The sequence below is a fragment of the Lutzomyia longipalpis genome, chromosome 1 (genome assembly GCF_024334085.1).
Source record: "Lutzomyia longipalpis isolate SR_M1_2022 chromosome 1, ASM2433408v1".
Lineage (NCBI taxonomy): Eukaryota > Metazoa > Arthropoda > Insecta > Diptera > Psychodidae > Lutzomyia > Lutzomyia longipalpis.
The window spans coordinates 7,551,758-7,569,571 of record NC_074707.1 but is presented as its reverse complement, the minus strand read 5'-3'; the positions used below and the strand labels follow the sequence as shown (position 1 = coordinate 7,569,571).

Below are 17,814 nucleotides of genomic sequence, written 5' to 3'. Positions count from 1 at the left end.
ATTTGAAAGTTTTATAAATTTTTCAAAATGTATTAAATTTAGGCATATCTAGTCAATTTCATTAATTTAAATTACTACCTTTAATTGATTTAAATTAAATATGGAAATAATTAAGAAGGCCGATTTCTGTTTTTGCTTCAAATAATCTTTAAATTTGTAAAATTGAATTTGCTATGAATATTTAAAAAAAAGTCTTCTCTTGTGTTTAAAGAAAAAAGTCAAAGGACTTTCAAAGGATAAATTACCTGATGTGGTGATTGCGCCGGCTGTGGTGGCTGTGGGGACGGACTTGGGGCATGACCAGGACTTTGTGGTGGATGCAATTGCTGCGGTGAAGGTGGTGGATGAGGATGCCCACTTGTAGGACCAGGACTCGCAGCTGGAGATGGTCCTCCTGGACCTGGCCATGCTCGCGTAGGTTCAGGATACTTAATAGAAAAATGTTACATGTTAAAAATTCATTCATATATGCCGCGAGAAAGCTACTCAATTGTTTGCTACTTTTCATTGCGCTTAAAGGGTTTTGTCGCAACTCCATTTGATAAAGCATTTAAATTGGTGATAAGTCATATGCGAGACAAGTGCCTATATTTTCATGGCGGGAAACCATAAAATATTGTATATGGTGGCGCACGTAAAGAAAGTCTCAAGTACATGGACAATAAAATTCTGTATTTTATTGGTACAAATAAAAATCAGTTAGTGACATTTACTACTCTCAGTGTATTGTACTTTCATGTTGAAATTTGCTACAATTTCAGTATATAAAACACCTGATTTAGTAGGTAGGTAGGTATACTATACACAATTTTTTTCATGTGTATTTGTTTCTTCTCCACCACTTCTCTTCATCATATTTTTGCCTATTGAGCACACGGAATTTTGAGTGGGTTTCCCCCAGCTCCATGTAGTATTTTGTGTGGCGCACAAGATAGAAGAGAGATGGGACAAACGAAAACATTTGAAGCATAAAGACTTTTCCATTCGACAGCATGTAGAAGAATTTATAGGCTTTCGTGTAGAAGGACGTCAGTTGAATAAATAATTCCGAGACAAGTAGAGAAGAAACCCCCTTCATTGAATGAAATTGTTGTCGCTATTTGCTTGACATATACTTACATAAAAAACATATATAGCTCAGGACATAGCCAACATTGTATTACGCATCGCACATCGATATATACACACCATGAGGAAAAACCAAAGATCTCCCCCCAACCCAAAAAAAAAGGATGATAAAGGAGAGGGACTTGAATAAATACCAAAATATCTAACAAGTGTACAAAATTGCCATACAGCAATATTCTATGTACTCAAACGAATAAATAAATGGGGTGAGAAGTGGGAAAAAGAGACAGAGCAAAAAGAAATTTAAAGGGCATGTCAAAAAGGGAACTAAACAAGTGTGAGATGTATATACTTGAGTGGAATTGAAAGCGAAACTGTTTAGTGAGATAAGCAGAAGAAGCATCAACCTCTGGTGGAGTACATATCTTCCAAAACAAACATGATTGTACCATCTTCTTTCTTCCTTGCTATATACGTGCAGTAATGCCAGTAAAATGGGAGGGAGAGCAGTTGAGAAAAACTTTTGTCGCCCTTCACCGAGCACCAACCACCCATCCACCCACAATCCACAACAACTCGTGGTACACGACCTCACAGTCTTGTGAAAAAAATATAATGGTATAAATCTAGGTTGTGATATCTTTATTCCAGCAAAATCGCCACTAAATGGAGTTAAAGGGGTAAATTTTTGCTTTTGTCGCAGAAAACGGCAAGAGATCTCTCTTTATCAAACTCCTTTACTGTTCTCATATCCATCCATATATTCAGAAATAAGTACATAGCAAGGTCGCATATAAGATATCTCCACGCACGGATATAGATCCCCGCCATTCATCGAATCACATCCCATCCCTTTTCTATATCAACTTAACATCATCACAACGAGTAACCGTTCCCCACCCTCCATCCACCACCCTTGGAAAGTTCACCCAATGAATGGGACACAGACAAGAGGACAGAATTTTATGATATCAACTTTCTTTTGTCACTTTCATCCGAAGCATGGTTCAACATTCACTCTACAAAAGAGGTATACTCCCTTGTTCTTCGCATGAACGAGATCATCCACCCTTTTATTCCTTGCGGTGTAACCAAATGGTGAAAAAAAAGTCAAAGTCAAAATGTTATTTCTGCTATGCTGAACATCCTATTCACATCCTTCCTCTATTTGGTGCATTTGAAAGCAAAAGCACTCACCCAACAAGAGCTAAATGCAAGTAAAAAGCTTTTGAGGACTCGAAATGCAAAGTAAATAAGTTACAGGAGTCACTATGCTGGTAATACAACAATTTTTAACAAGCAGAATTATATAAACCAACCGCCAATGGGAACAAATGTCTCTCATGAGTGCTTTGAGATTTTTTTTTAATTGCTCTTGTCCTGAATATTTTTCGTTTAACAAAATGCTTAAAATATTTACATTAAAATAATGATCAGATATTTAACTCTTTTTATTTATTTATTTTTTTTGAAATAAGTTAAATACATCCTGTGTGTGCGATTACGCTTTAGCGTAGGTACGTATATCTTTTAAAGGGAGCATCATGAAAGGAGAAGTTGAAGGGGGTAGTTGTAGTTCTTTTGACCGACTTTTCAAGGAGGTTGGTTGACGCAAAACTTTCACTCAACTTCCTTCCCTTCACCACACACAAAACACGCTTTTATACACTCTAATACTTCTCGTTTTGCCATCGCATTGACGGTATGTATAGCATCATGGCCCACCCTTCGTCCCATCCTCCCATTCCCGGCCCACGCTCCATCTCAACCCCAGGCACAACGTACCCTCCTTTTGATATAGCCAACTTTATATGTACAATAAAATCTACCATATAACATTCAAGCGAATCAGCTGGGAATCTCAATAAACGATTCACTTGTTTACAACCATCCTCATCTCATACAAACCCCCTCTCCCATCTTTTCATTGTTTCGTTTTCGCGACTGGCACCACACCGTTTTATATTTATTGCATAAGAATGCAAAAATACTAAACTTTCGGTATAAGAAAATTATTATTCTAAAAATACATAAAGGGGTTTGCTATTGCAAAATGTGCATGTTACCATTTTTTCTAAACATAATTTATAGCTGCATTGCAGAACTTTCTTGTTTCCTTTAAAGAGTTTTTCACTGGAGTAAAGTATTAGATTATTCTAAGAAAAGAAAAAAAAATCTGTGGGTTATTTATCTGCTTTCATTTCATGAATGAACCTCATCCTGACCAAAAATATCAAATCTCACAAAATGATTTGCTTTATTATTGTCACGCATTCCACCCTCTGTGAGAGGTGGACTCCAACAAATATAAATCATTCATTGATGACAGAATATATGTGGGAGCAATTGCAAATGAAGATGTTAGGCACCTTGAGGCATTCGCAAAAGCTACCCCCAATCTGTGCAAGTGCGTCACCAACGATTATTAATCTCATATAGCAACAAAATTCAAATTGTGTTTACCTGATGCGGTGGCGGATACGGTGATCGATGATTACCGGGTGGTGTGGGGTATCGTTGTGGATATGGAGAATACTGTGGACCACCACCCGCGGAACCAGAAGTGACACCCCCACTCCCACCACCCGTACTACCAACAACCCCAGGACCAGGTGGCGGTGGCTGGGGCTGTGGCGGACCCTGCGGCGGCGGTTGCTGCTGCTGGGATTGCTGCTGTGGCGCCTGTTGCTGAGGCGGTGGCGGAGGAGGTGGATAAGGACCAGGACTTTGTCCCGGTGGTGGATATGGTGATTGTCCCCGTGATGTATTTGTCTGAAAAACAAGATATTTTTACGTGTCATTGGCCGGGAAAATAGCAATTGTGATGCATTGAGTAAAAGGGGTTCGTCATATTTAATACTTTCATACCTTTCATACCACATTCATACTTTACTCTTAACTTTTATTCTCTTAAATTTATTTATATTGAAATATACAGCATAATTGTTCTATTTAAATAATTAATTTGTCTTAAACAAGGTGTTCATTTTTTTATCTCTTTTTATTTTCAAAAAAATCATTTTCAATCTTACAAAAGAGTAGTTTGCAGTAGTTTCATGAAATTTCATGACTATAGTACAATCTACTTCGTACTTTTCACAGATTTCTTTGCAGAAAAAAAAATAGAATGAATTTGTACATTGTCTGTATTCTTAATTTTCTTGTTCTCCTGATAAACTGAATTTCCACTCATTTTTTTTGCCTTCCAACTATTAAAAACACCCTCACTTATGCTAGTCATTCTCCTTCTCATTCTACTTCACAAAACGGATAGAACATCGTCGACATAGAATACATATAGGGGAGAGACAGTCGAAAGCTCCATTTCCCATTCCACTTTTCCTCATTTTGTGTACATCCCCAAAGTCACCCACCCCTGAATTGTACATATATACCCACGTTTCTCATTTCGATCGATGAAAACACACAGCATTTTCGTTTATATATAATACATACATATGTAGGTACTTTTTCCCATTTACAGTATCCACACATACATTCACGGCACAAGGGAGAAAAATTCACCCCGATGGCGCATTTTCTCTTCGTTCGGTCGACCATAAAAATGATTTTCCACATTCGCATTTCACTCCAGAGCTGTGCCCCCTGTGCTGCGGGGGGTGTGCTTTTTCGCCGTAAACGTCAAATTTTCCGCAAATCGTGTGCGCTAGTGTGCGAGCAAACCCATGGGAAGATGAATGACGAGGAATATGGGGTGGTGATTTAATTATACACACACATCAGACACTCTTCCAACTTCTATACCCTCTCTCTACACATAATGTACAAATTTTCTCTCTTATGTACATACAGAGCAGAACGAATTCTGAATTTTCTTCCTCTGCACCACCCTCTTATCACGTACCGGATTTTGCCCGCTTTTTCCTCTCACTCATTGCTTTTTTGCGATGAGTACCCCCCTGCTGTCGTCTTTTCCAATCCTCTCGTTCCACCAGTAATTACGTTCTTTCTCTATCCCACACTCCACATTTCCAATTTTCATCAACCCCTCAATATTTCCACCCTCTTCTTCCACCTACGCTATATAGGCGGACCACGTGAAAATTGTCTGTCAAGGAAAAACCCAGAGCGACAACTTCCAAAATACCAAAGAGTGTCATTTTCCCCCTTCGACCCCATCCCCCACAATTTTCTCGTAGATGGTACATATTAGCAAAAAGTATGCCTCCTACATATTCATTATATATACATACATATTATGTATATGATGTGTGGAATATGTTAAATGTCAAAGACTGATACCGTTAGTTTTTAATTGAGTTTTTCCCTAGGGATGAAAATTAAAACTCCCTCCCAGGAAAAGTCTGACATGGCCTGAGAAGGGGATCAAGTAAAAATTGATCTACATCATCCCAACCCTCCAATTCCGCAACCCTCTCTGTGCTGTGGGCAAAAAAAAACTCTCTTCGTCTTCTCTACCCGGTTTTTCATTAATGTATGGGAGTAAAATTCTCTGCTGGGTGCTATTTCCAAAGGAGTCTAACCCTCTTTGGCGTCCCTCGAATTATATATGGCTCAATGTGCTCTGCACGAGTTTTCTCTCGTACTTCCACCGCCTCCCCCTCTCGCCCTGCCGACACCCGGCATTCCCGCCGCACTCCTATCTCATTGCCCAACATGGAGAGTCAACGATATTATAAATGTAGGGGGATTGTGGGGGATTGAAGCGCCACCACGTCGACAGTGTCGACATTGTGCGCTATCTCTCTACAACCCCCCTTCGTTTTCCACCCTTCCACCCTCCTGCCGTACCGCACACACATACCACCACCACCAGGGTCGTCGGGTGTTCAAATTGGAATATGGAGTTTCGTGAGTTAACATGGCTGACTAAACCCCCATGCACGAAGGGAAACCGACTCCAGCTCCGCCTGTCGGCCACCACTCCAATTCACATTGCATACCAACCAATGGTAGAAAATTTTCCACCGGCAATAGGCGGAGCCATGCCCCATTTCACCCCCTCTGCTACCCCCCACCAGCTGCCCCTTTCCCCTTTGGCACTTGGAAACATCTCACCCTCTGCCCCCCCACAACCACCCCATGTATTGCTACCCCCTAGACACCATGGCACATCGGAAAATCTCCCCCGACAGACGACGAGGGAGAAAATACACCATATATATTCGAGCACAAAAAGCTCCTACCATCTCACCTCCGCACATCGCACAAACTTCGCCCTGATATACCCCATCGTGCTGTTTCCCTTGCGCAACAACCCTCAATGCATTGAGTGTGAGTGAGACAAAAGTTCCGCAGGGATAAAGTTGGTAGAATGAGTGTCCCCCTGGTTAGAATTTAATTCTTCGCGATTGTGTGAAATTCGCTCGTTGCTGATGTTCTCTCTGCTATTCCGGACAAGAACGTCGTTTTCTTCGTCTTCTGTCCGGGGGGGATTTTCACATTTTGTGAGCACAACGGAGTGTGGTAGAGGAAAGAGAGATGCCTGGAAAAACCGTGCACCATGGAAAACAGAGTGCTATATGAAGGAGAATGGGAGATTTTCAAGAGAAATATAAATGGGGGGTGGAAAGAGGGAGTTTTTCCTCTCTCTCCGAATGTACCCGGTGTTTTATTAATATTTGTCTGACATATCCATGAGAAAAACGTGAGGGGTAGAAAATTCGTTGTGAAAGAGAAAGAAAAATCCTCTATTCAGCTCATTTTCCTTCTGCATGACCGAGTACACTCATAGAAAATTCGTCGCTCTTATGCCAAAAACCTTTCCGGGTTTTTTCTTCTTTTTTTTTTCAACAAATCCATCCCTCGTGTACCACACACATTCTGTCCGTTCTCTGCTCTCTGCGATGTCTGACACACACACACGTGCACATTAATATCCACCACCCACACTTCTCCTATAAATTAATGGCAGTCTATTTGATCAAGTAGTGTGATTGCTGCAGGGCTTGGAGGGAATTAATAAAAAAGCGAGGGTGATTTTCGTGTTATTTTGCTCCAAATTCACTTCATTTTCGAATCAATTAAAATCCATGATTAAATTTTCATTTTTGTTAGAACGAACATCAACCCACAAATCTATTTTAAAATGGAAATTCAATAGTTTCTCCATTATTTCAATTGGACTACAACACTACGGAAGCATTTGGTGCCCCAAAATGACAATCTACTGCTTTTATGAAAATTAAATTGAAACGATGCACTCGCGCATATAGTGCAAACACGAGTAAGTCTCTCCTCCAAATTTGCTCATCCTCAATTTTCAGCCATCTTCACATTTCACTGACAAAGAAAGAATCACAGCCCGTAAGTTTTACTTACCGTTCTTTCGCTTTATACTGTTCCATCCATGCTATATTTAATTTTTATATTTGCAGTTTATATATATTTATCTTTGCATTTTTATATGTTATATATAATGTATATATCTATGCATTTATATATATTTTACTTTACTTTTATATATGTATATATAAAACGCCCCGCTTAGCGGGGCGTTGGTCTTATGCAACTCAAGATATGACATGTTAACTTTAAAACGCGATATCTCCGGAACGGCTACATAGATTTTCTTCATTTTTGGCATGGAGCTAGATAATATAGTCAGCTATAACATATCAAAATTTGAAGCAATTCTATAAAGCGGTGCTCGAGATATTCATCGAAAACTCATCGAAAATTTTGTTTTCGATTTTAGCGCCATTTGCGGTCATTTTTTGAACTTGCAATGTTCCGAGCAGTTATAGGGCTCATTAATATCTTTCATTTGAGCCCGAGTTGATCAAAATCGGTCAAGCCGTTCTCGAGTTATGGCCGATTTTCGATGAAAAATTGTGGCGGCCATATTGGCTAAACGGCTTGACCGATTTTCGAAAATGAGGTATCGTTGGAAAGGTATTGATGGCCCCTACAACATATCAAAAGTTCAGATCTCTAGCTATAATAGGGGCTGAGATATAGCGAAAACAAAATTTTGGGGTTATTCAAAATGGCGGACGGAGGGGTGGGGGGTCGGATCTGACTTCATAATCGGATGTCTTCCACCCGATATATGAACTTTGCCGTTGACCGCAAGTCTCTATCTATTACCGTTCTCTTGTAATTTAGCGAAAGGTTCCGGACGGCCGGACGGACGGACGGAAAGATTTTTGGCGCCACCATTTTTTGGAATGTAGGGACCCTAATTCGTGCTCCCCCCGAGTTTGAGCCCGATCTGACGACTTTGCATTTTTGAGTGTACACAGAAGCTGTGCTTCTTTGAAGAAAGAATCACAGCTAAAATGCCAATATATAACGAATGGGTAGTAGATTCTTGTTTTTTTTCTCTATCACCTAAATCCAATTGAAATAAAATATTTGAATTGTTTAAAAAAAATCGTGAAAAATGTAAAATAATTGTCGCTCTATTGCGATTTTTATTTGTTGTTTTTTTAATGCATTGCTATAGTTCTTTTGAACCTATTAAAAAATTTTAAAAAATCATTTCTAAATAATTTACTTAATAAAAAAAATCTGGGCAAAATTTAAATTTGTTTCTTTTATTTTTAATCTATTTTCAATTTTAAGATACAAAAAAAAGTTTTGCATGTTAAATCTAATTTTGTTAGTTTTTATTGAAAATTTTTGTTTTATTTTTAGAGTATGTATGTCGTTCAAAAAATACATAACACTGATAGATGTATTATAGAAAAAAATGAGAAAAATATGTTATGCAAAATAAATAAAATATTTACACGTAAAATTCCACCCAATTCAGTTGAAAAATAAAAATGAAATCATCAATGTACGATTTTAATGAGTCTTTATGTAAATAGAAACGATTCAATTGTGAGACTATATAGTACCAATATTTAAAAAAATGTCTGCGTGAATTGATAAAATTGAGAAGCAAACACGCGACAATTTTTTTTATTTGCTATCTCGGTGCTTTTTTGTGTGTGATTTCAACGTCATCGTATTCAAAAAAAAAAGTGTTTGGATAACGTAAAAAAAGAACATTGTACAATATTTTATGGAATTAGCGAAACGAATAGAAAACTTTCATTGTGAATGAGCAAAAAAGTGAATTGCGAAGTGACGTCACCGAAAAAAATAAAAGCTCACAAACGGCCTAATGATTTTAACCTTCAGTCAGTTCATTGTTTTTTTTTCTATTCTCCTTTTATATTTTCACATTTTTTTTCTATACCAACATGTTATATGTATAGTATGTAGGTATATATAAAGTGAACGACATTCAATTGAGGAAATATAATACGCTACATTTTGCTAGTTTATTATTTAACATACAACACAGAGGAGTTGAGTCTCTCTAATATGGTTCACTGTCAAGGTTTGCAGGTGTTTGCTCTTCTCCTTCCCACCATCACTCACTTTTCCACGAGTGCCACGAGTGTTATTATGTACATTTTACAGTTTTATGTTTACTTAATCAGTCGCTGAAGAATCATGACAAAAGGTGTGTACACACACCAGTCGCAGTAAATATAGTCAGCATTTTTGCACTTTTCCTCCCTACTGCTTATACAGCATGAGCATAAATCATAAATATATAGTTGTGAGATCTACTTCGCATAATTGCACTACATCACGAATATGGTGACATTGTTCATCCAATCCATCTTTCCGTGCTCACAGCACTTTGTATCGACCATTAAATTATATTGGCCTCCCCTAGAAAAGTGTTGCAAATCACCTCTATAATGAATTCAATCAATATTTTTAAGTGCACATTCATTTTAACATCATTCTCTTCTTGTTTTTTACCCCTCCATTCACCCTTTTTAACACATGAGCATTTCCAAGAAAAGTGCTACAAATTTTCACGTCGACCCCACCTCCATTTGGAAAGTTTTACATGTCTACCCCATCGTCTATGCACAATTCCATGGAGTATTTTTTTTCTTCATTCAAGCTCTCTACTCTACGTCTCTCACTCAAGTATAGGAGAAAGGTAAACATGGTATTTATTGTGAAAATGGGAACAAAGTATTTCCCCAGTGTTACCCTTTTTGCAACATCAACCACCCCCCACCCAAACCTGCAGCACTTGAAAAAGGTTGAGGTGGGTGATAGAAAAATATGCACATAATTTACTATGCTGGAATCACTCGCACACTCCATCCGCTCCATATTCTCCATAGCACACACAGGTCCCACCTCCCCCTTCGTTCCAATCCTCAAATGCTAAATTGGTGAATGTAAGAAATTTTGTTTTTCCTTCGCCCCAATCCCTCCAACATTGGCTCTCAAATCACTCACTCAGTCTTACTCCTTCTGTGTGGCGCTATCTTTCTCTTACTTCAGCTCAAAGAGCAAATAAGGACTACTTCTATATTTCGTTGACTCTAAAGAGTACTAAGCAAACTCCATTAGATGGTTCTTCATTTCTATTCTCAAAGTTAAGAATGAAAAAGTTTAATTACGGTGTTACTTACTAGCTTCAAAAGCTCGAAACTTTCTAACCACCCCATTTTTCCCAATTTTCTATCAAAATTTCCCAAAATATTTTTAGAGGCAGACCCATTTTTAAAATTTTCTTAAAAATTAAATCCAATTTACAAAAGGTTTTTTTTTTTAATTTTAATTCTAAACAACAAAATTACTACGTAAATGTGCTATATCTTGGAGTCATCGATAGAGAGCAAAAGCTCCCTTTGATTCTTCATTCTCCACACCACCCTCATCGATCGTGTGTAATGTTCCATTAAATGGAAGAAGCGTGGCACAAGAGCGCAGAGAAATGGAAGTTAAATCCAACTACAGTGGGTGTAAGCTCACAGTAAATAAAATTCTAAAAGGTGGAGAGTCAATAAATGGAAAATAATTTTAAAACTTTTTCCTATTCCAACAAGGATTTTTCTGACAGTTTCGATATTTCACGATTTTGTTTTAGAGGGGGGGGGTGGTACAAGGCAAAAATTATTTCAATTGTCTGCATTGGTTCACCTTATAACCTTTTATACAGGTGCATATACATAACTACACACAATATTGAATGCTCTTCCACTTTACTGGATTTATGACAGAATGAAGGCATTTTTGAGTCGTGAGTTTTGGAAAAACTTTTTCAATTGGAAATATTTGAATTGAATCATTGGGTATTGTTGTTAGTATTTATTGAAGCAATGTACATTGATTGACATAAAGTTTTTTATCAAATAGTTAATTAATAAGATGTTCTTACCAATGCTAGCTGTTATATTTGTTTTTAGGTAGTTTTTCAGGATAAAAATAAATTACATATTGTCTTAATAAAGAAAGTTCTTTTCTCTTGATGATATATTTGATAACATAAAGGTGATGAATCATAATAATTTTAAATTGATTTCATTAATGAGGGGTAGTTGCAAAGAATTCACATATTATCATGATAAGCCTTGCAACGATACTAATTCTACAACTCTTCCCCCATTTACCTGAAGAACTGAACGTGTGGAAATGAGGAAGATAGAAGCTTTATATAACATTTACGGTGTTGTACATAAAATACATTAAATCTAAAAATATATAAAATTAAAATTTTACAAAGTATTGTAACAGACATCTCGGTGTTTTTTTGCTATAAAAAGCCCGAAGAAGCTTCACAGTAGCATAAAGGAGAAGCAAAAAAAAAGAAACATTTTATGGTTTATTTACTTCAACGTAGATTATTCTACAATTTTCTTATACACCAATCTAATGCATTCTTCTTTTATGCAAATAAACACATTGAGCACATTGTTGGTGGAGACAGGGACGTGGTTGTTGGGTGTATTATGTATATGCATATGTACCTACGTACAGTGTATTATGTATATAAATTTGAACGATAGAGTTAGGTGGGATTTGCAAGTAGTTTGAACATCAGCCAGTGAAATGCAATGAAGATTGCACAATCTGCATACAAATGCAAAAAAAACCGGGGGGTTGGTGTTTAGTTGAGAATGGAATTGGGGGTGGTGGAAAAAAATACAGTTTGACAGAAGAATTGAGATACAATGTGAAACAATAAAATATACGAATGCGTTTTTAGGGGATTGTTTAAACTTATTTCTTTGCGGTTGTGTTGCGTCATGTGAATCAAGACAAACCCCCAAAGAGGGTAGGTATGTACAGTACATAAATGTATGCTATATAGAGACATTTTAGCATTATTTGTATAATATAGTTAGAAATTTATATGCGTATATCTTGAAGATACGCATATGTAATGCTTAAATTTGTACATATACATTTTATGTGGTACATAGGGTGGTGTGTGCTTTGGATGGCAGGAGAAATGGTTGGGGGTGGGAACTTGGGAGGGAAGATATAAAGTAGCAACGGTATATAGATATATCCATACGGGTCATGGATGTACCTGACCTACTCAATGTGTGGTTGTGTCGAAAGAGATTTAAGGATTGATGTTATACACACTCTTTTTTTTGTGCCTCAACTCACCACCTTCCCCATCTACCCTTAGCTAAAAGGGGTTTTTGGGTGGGGTTCAGGCGGTAACGTGTATGGGCACGGTTTTGGGAATAGGGGGTGGAAATGGTGTGAGAATTGTGGGCAAAATACTGTCTCTCTCTCACTCTTTCTGGAGGTGATGCGGGGGGCAAACAAGGGATAAAAGTACTTTTATATGCCATGTCATACCCATTCATATAATGTTGAATATGTTTGGTAGTAAATGATGTGTGTACAAATGTGAAGTGTATTGAAGTCAGCGTGCCCCCCTTTTTTGTCGTCATTCTCTCTCTTGTCTAATAAAATGATTCTCACATCATCCACTTCATTGATATGACGAAATTGGTGAAAAGCCAAAAGAGATTGCGAGAAACAGTAGCAGGCAAATATGTAGGAAGAATATCAACAACAACAAAAAAGAGGAGAATTGTGTGAATGATGACAATAAATGGGGGAGAATACAATTCGCGATTTATTTTTATTACTGTCTCTCTGGTTTGCTTGCACAAAAAAAAATGTTGTTTGCATAGGCTGATGGTAAAAAGAGTATTACTCTTGTCTGACTTTTTGAATTAACTGTCACACATGTTTCTGAAAAAAAAAAAAAGTTCTATACTCATACAACTTGACGCTATGTAGGTGGGTAGTACAAGGAGGGTGCGAAAAACATCAACATAAATTACTTAGAATGACCTATAATTTGATGGATGAATATTTATGAGAGTTGATTTATATTGAAAGGAGAATCCTGCAAAAAATTCACAAACACCTGTCAATCTTTCGTTTCCACCAAAAAAAATTCTTTCAGAAGATATATGTAAAAATAGCCATTCATGTCGTATATTTTTGATACATAAAACTGACTTATTTTTAAAACTTTATATAAAAAGAATTCCAATACATTATAATATATACTCTGTATTCACTTTATTCTATTTTATCCCCCCTTTATGTAATAATAAATTTCTCGTGGATTTTTATGTTAAAGCTGGAATTTTGTCGGTAAGCTCTCGAATCTTTTTTTTTTTTTTTGGGTTGACACCAATAATTTACGAATTGCAGATGAAAATTTTGCATATACAGCAAAATGATGTATTATAGTGTCCTTTAAAACTTATACAGCACCGAGAGAGAGGATTTAACTATATAAATAGAGAAAATCAATTGCACTACTGTGTACTACATGAAAATAACTACATGCACACAATATATTACATACACTGTGTATGCTGTATTATATAATGTACAAAACCATCCCCCCGGTGGAAAACAATTCAAATCCCCATGCCATATCATTTATTGCCACATAATGCTTGTGCTACCTCCAATTTCTACCACCACCACCCACGGTATTTTGCCCCAAAGCATCCACCCTAATTAGCCCATTTAAAGCCAGACAATGTGCATAGCAATGTTTGACCATTATGTTTGAGTACAAACACTTACATCTACATACATTCAGTTGTTGAATCCCACCCCCACATCTCATTCACATAATTTCCTTCTCATCTCACCCCCTTTGTACGCATATCTCTGTATACATATACAATTTATACCTACATTTAGTATGCAACCATTCTATGTACAATGGATTTTACTATATAAAAGCGCAATTGGGATCAAGGGGGTGAGACTATGGGGACTAAAATGTTAAATTGGCAAGGCTGAATTGTATACTGTGTGGTATAACATGATTCTACGGTACATACATACATATATATGGTGTGGTGAGTGGTACAAGTGTAAGATTATGCACAAATGATGGGATGGGGATTGGAATTCATCTCTGTGCTCTACATCCAAAGCATATAACATGCATAATTGCTATGTATACCAAGTGCACCCTTCCCTCCCCCCGCCTATGACCCTCTTCTATTCCAAATTGATCATCTCCCACCAAGAAATGCGATAGAATGCAGATTTATCTTATTGTACATTTATGTATAAGACAGCATAACAAGGGGTCACTACACCATGTATGTATGTAGTCATAAACAAATGCCCGGGTATTGAGGGTTGGTGAACAGACACAAAAGAGCAGGATTGAAAGAAAAAAATCCCGAGAATATATATTTTGCAACTTACACTAATAAATTAGGCGCAGGTAAAGAAGGAAAGGACGCAGAGAGCAGGAAAAACAGGATATAGAAAGTTAAGATGGTAAAGTGAAGAAAGCCCATATAATATGTACAATACACGTGGAAAACAAATTGAGTTTAACAACACAGCAAATGATTTAAAAGGCATTTGGCATTCACTGACCTACTCAACAATTCACAGGATCCACTGGAGGATTTTATAGTATTGAGAGCATTAACTCCTCCTATATCTATTGAGATATAGCTGTGGTATATATATGTGGGGAGGGAACATAAAACCCCAGGAGGGTTGATAAAACCACCCTCTGGGGAATCTCCTTCGACATCAACATAATATGCAAATACATTCCCATACACAAACACATTTGCTTTATTGATTGACTTTAGCCAAGAACAAATCACACAGTATCCACTACCACCCACTATCTCCTTAAACCCCTCCCCCCTTTCCATTGCTACTCAAACAAATCCTTCTTCGGACACCGTATCGCCCCATTTCAAGAAAGTGCACATGATATGCACAAAACCACCTCATTACAGCAACAAATTTATATCTAACTACACACTACAAATTGTATATAGAGATGCTCGGATACAGTGACTCCATGTTGGTAGTCAAACATTTCCACCTACCCCCCTCAAACCCCTGCACAACATTTCCCTTTCCTCACACCCGCAAAATTCTCACTAAACCTCAAAACTCGTGCAATGTATGAAATTTTCCAGATTGATAACATTGATTCCATTCCTCGTTTGCAGCCTAAATTAAGTCTATACGGCCTGGGTGTAAGTGGAACGTGATTTTAGCGCCAAAAACCAATCTCACGAAATCATTTCACAAAATACACGCACAGTCACGATAAAAAAATATTGTCCACATGATGGAGGGTGATTAAAAAAAATCCACGGATTATTTTTTTTATTGTGTCAGGCCATTATATTTTGTTGTAGGCCCTTGAGAAGAATCTATTAAAAATGCAAGGAAAATAAAATACAAGATGTCTTTTTTTTCAATTTTATTTGTTGTGTTTCGGGAATTTATGTCTCCTTCTTCAGGTACAAATATTTATTCATATCACAGAAATTCGTTCTCTATTCTAAATATGCTTCATGTTTTAAAAAGAAATATTCCTTTCAATTTTATTTAAAAATTTTAGCAAAGTTTAACATTTTTAAATAAAAAAAAACTTGTTACAAATAATATAAGAAAAAGAAATTTTTTTCATAAAATCAACTCTGTTTTCAACGGTGCTTGTTCATCAGCCTGTGTCTGTGTTTTCAGTGTGTACAGCTTACGTGAAGTGTCCTTAATATCGATCCAAGAATCTTCTGACGTAGATGCTAAAACGCATTCTGGCACTTCTTTATCAGGCTCAATTTGACCGTCTTTTACACTTCCACTGCACTCTTGCACTTTTTGTGTGATTTCACTAAAAGAAAAAGAAATGAAAAGTATGTTTTTCACATAAATAAAAAAACTTGAGAATTTTCTAAAAAGAACATGAACACTTTTTTATGATTTCTTTTAACCCTATTCGTAGGAGAATTAAATTTTTTATCAGACTTTCTTAATTTTATGAATTTCATTCACAAAATACTGTGAACAATTCATTCATCAGAATTTTGCAAAAAATATAGACTAAATCACGCATATCAAATGGGATATTGGGGTAGGAGGATAAAAGACAAGCTATCTCTCTATAAATTCCCAGTAAAATGAAACAAAACGATGACACCACGGTGAGAGTATAACCGTGGATAGCCTTTAAGTGCAATGAACCGAACTGACAACATCACGTTTTATTTACAATTTTTATCGAAAACGAATCAATATTTTGTACTTAACTATACGTACACGAAACCCCCTCGGTATACATCCATATATTTACACATAAAGAAAATACATACATATATAGCACGACTGACGTCTGACAGATGATGATAAATAATACACTCCTTATTGTTATAAGAGACTTTCAATTCACAATACCATGTTCAGCCTTTTAATTCTCTTTTTTTTTTCTTCTTCTTCTCATCCCTTTTCAATCACTTTAAAGAAATAAAATTCTATATATCGAAGGTAGGTAGGTACCTATCACAAACAAATGGCCAGTTATAGTGAAGGAAGAAGGTGGTGAGGAAAAAAAAACAATTTAAAGAAATCTTTTCTATCTTTTGCATTATCTCTTACAAAATCCATAAATGGTGCCATTTCACCTTCTTTGCCCATCATTCTCATCCTCATGTACATATATGCATGATGATGTTGTGTGATTCACAGAAATTTATATGGAAATGAACGCCGTATACGCATATAAACAAAAAAAAGAAGTTAAAGAGAGAGGGAGAGCAGAAAAAAAATCACACGTGTATTTTTTCAATATGAACACACAAAAAGCGCGGGAACAGCTGGCAATCTAATCTAAATTGCCCACTTTTTTCTGCACACACAAAAAAGAGTCCCTCTTTCACTCATCATTTCCACCAAACACGCACGAAATTCTCAGTGAAAATGCATCAGTAAAATCACAACTTTCCACTCAGTCCACTCTTTCGTAGCAGAGATCTTTTTTCTCATTTAAAAAAAACTTTTTTTTTTTAGTATTAGAGGTCAATTGGGAAAACCGTATTAAAATGTTCAATAGAAGATAGAGAAAACAATAGAATTTGTTGTATTTCTCACCCTTATTTGTTATAAAAATAAAAAGGAAATTCAAGAGCATTAAGTTCAGAATTAAACCATACTCCCCTAATGTATAATGTTGATGTTTTATTATTATTTTTTAAAATGCCAACACAACACAATTGAAGGTAACCTTTTGCGTGGTGCGAAACCCCCGCATTCCCCCCCCCCACATCCTCATCTTGTCGTCATCCCCCCAAAAATGGGAGATGGAGAGAAATTTTGGAAAGTTATTCACCCTTCGTGGAATACATTGGGCGGAAGAAAGAAAATGGAGATGGGGTAAGGCGGATGAGTGGGGGGTGGGGAGTTAAGGGAGAATCTCAGATGTGAGAAAACACGGGCAAAATTGGAAAGAGGACGCTGAGACAGGCAAAACGATAATTATTTCTCTCAACAGCACTTTGGCATGACGTTAATAGTTTCCTGACCTCTCACAATTTCTCGATGGTCTCTCTCCTCACCCACTTCCCATACCACGCATCCCACACATACTATATGTACTTATTATGCTTATATGTATAACAATTTACTCTATTTAGCTAAAAT

General features: G+C 36.8%; 1 protein-coding gene across 10 annotated transcripts in view; it reads right to left on the bottom strand.

The window, feature by feature from the left end:
* The window catches only part of LOC129786446 (trithorax group protein osa), a 75,840-nt gene that overhangs the window by 55,532 nt on the left and 2,494 nt on the right, over positions 1-17,814 (bottom strand). For all 10 annotated transcript variants that reach the window (XM_055821490.1, XM_055821548.1, XM_055821497.1 and 7 more), the window contains exons 3-4: positions 3,532-3,840; positions 246-428 (exon numbers count right to left, since the gene is read on the bottom strand). In XM_055821490.1, the coding sequence (XP_055677465.1) occupies positions 246-428; positions 3,532-3,840 (492 nt within the window). The remainder of the gene's footprint in view (positions 1-245; positions 429-3,531; positions 3,841-17,814) is intronic.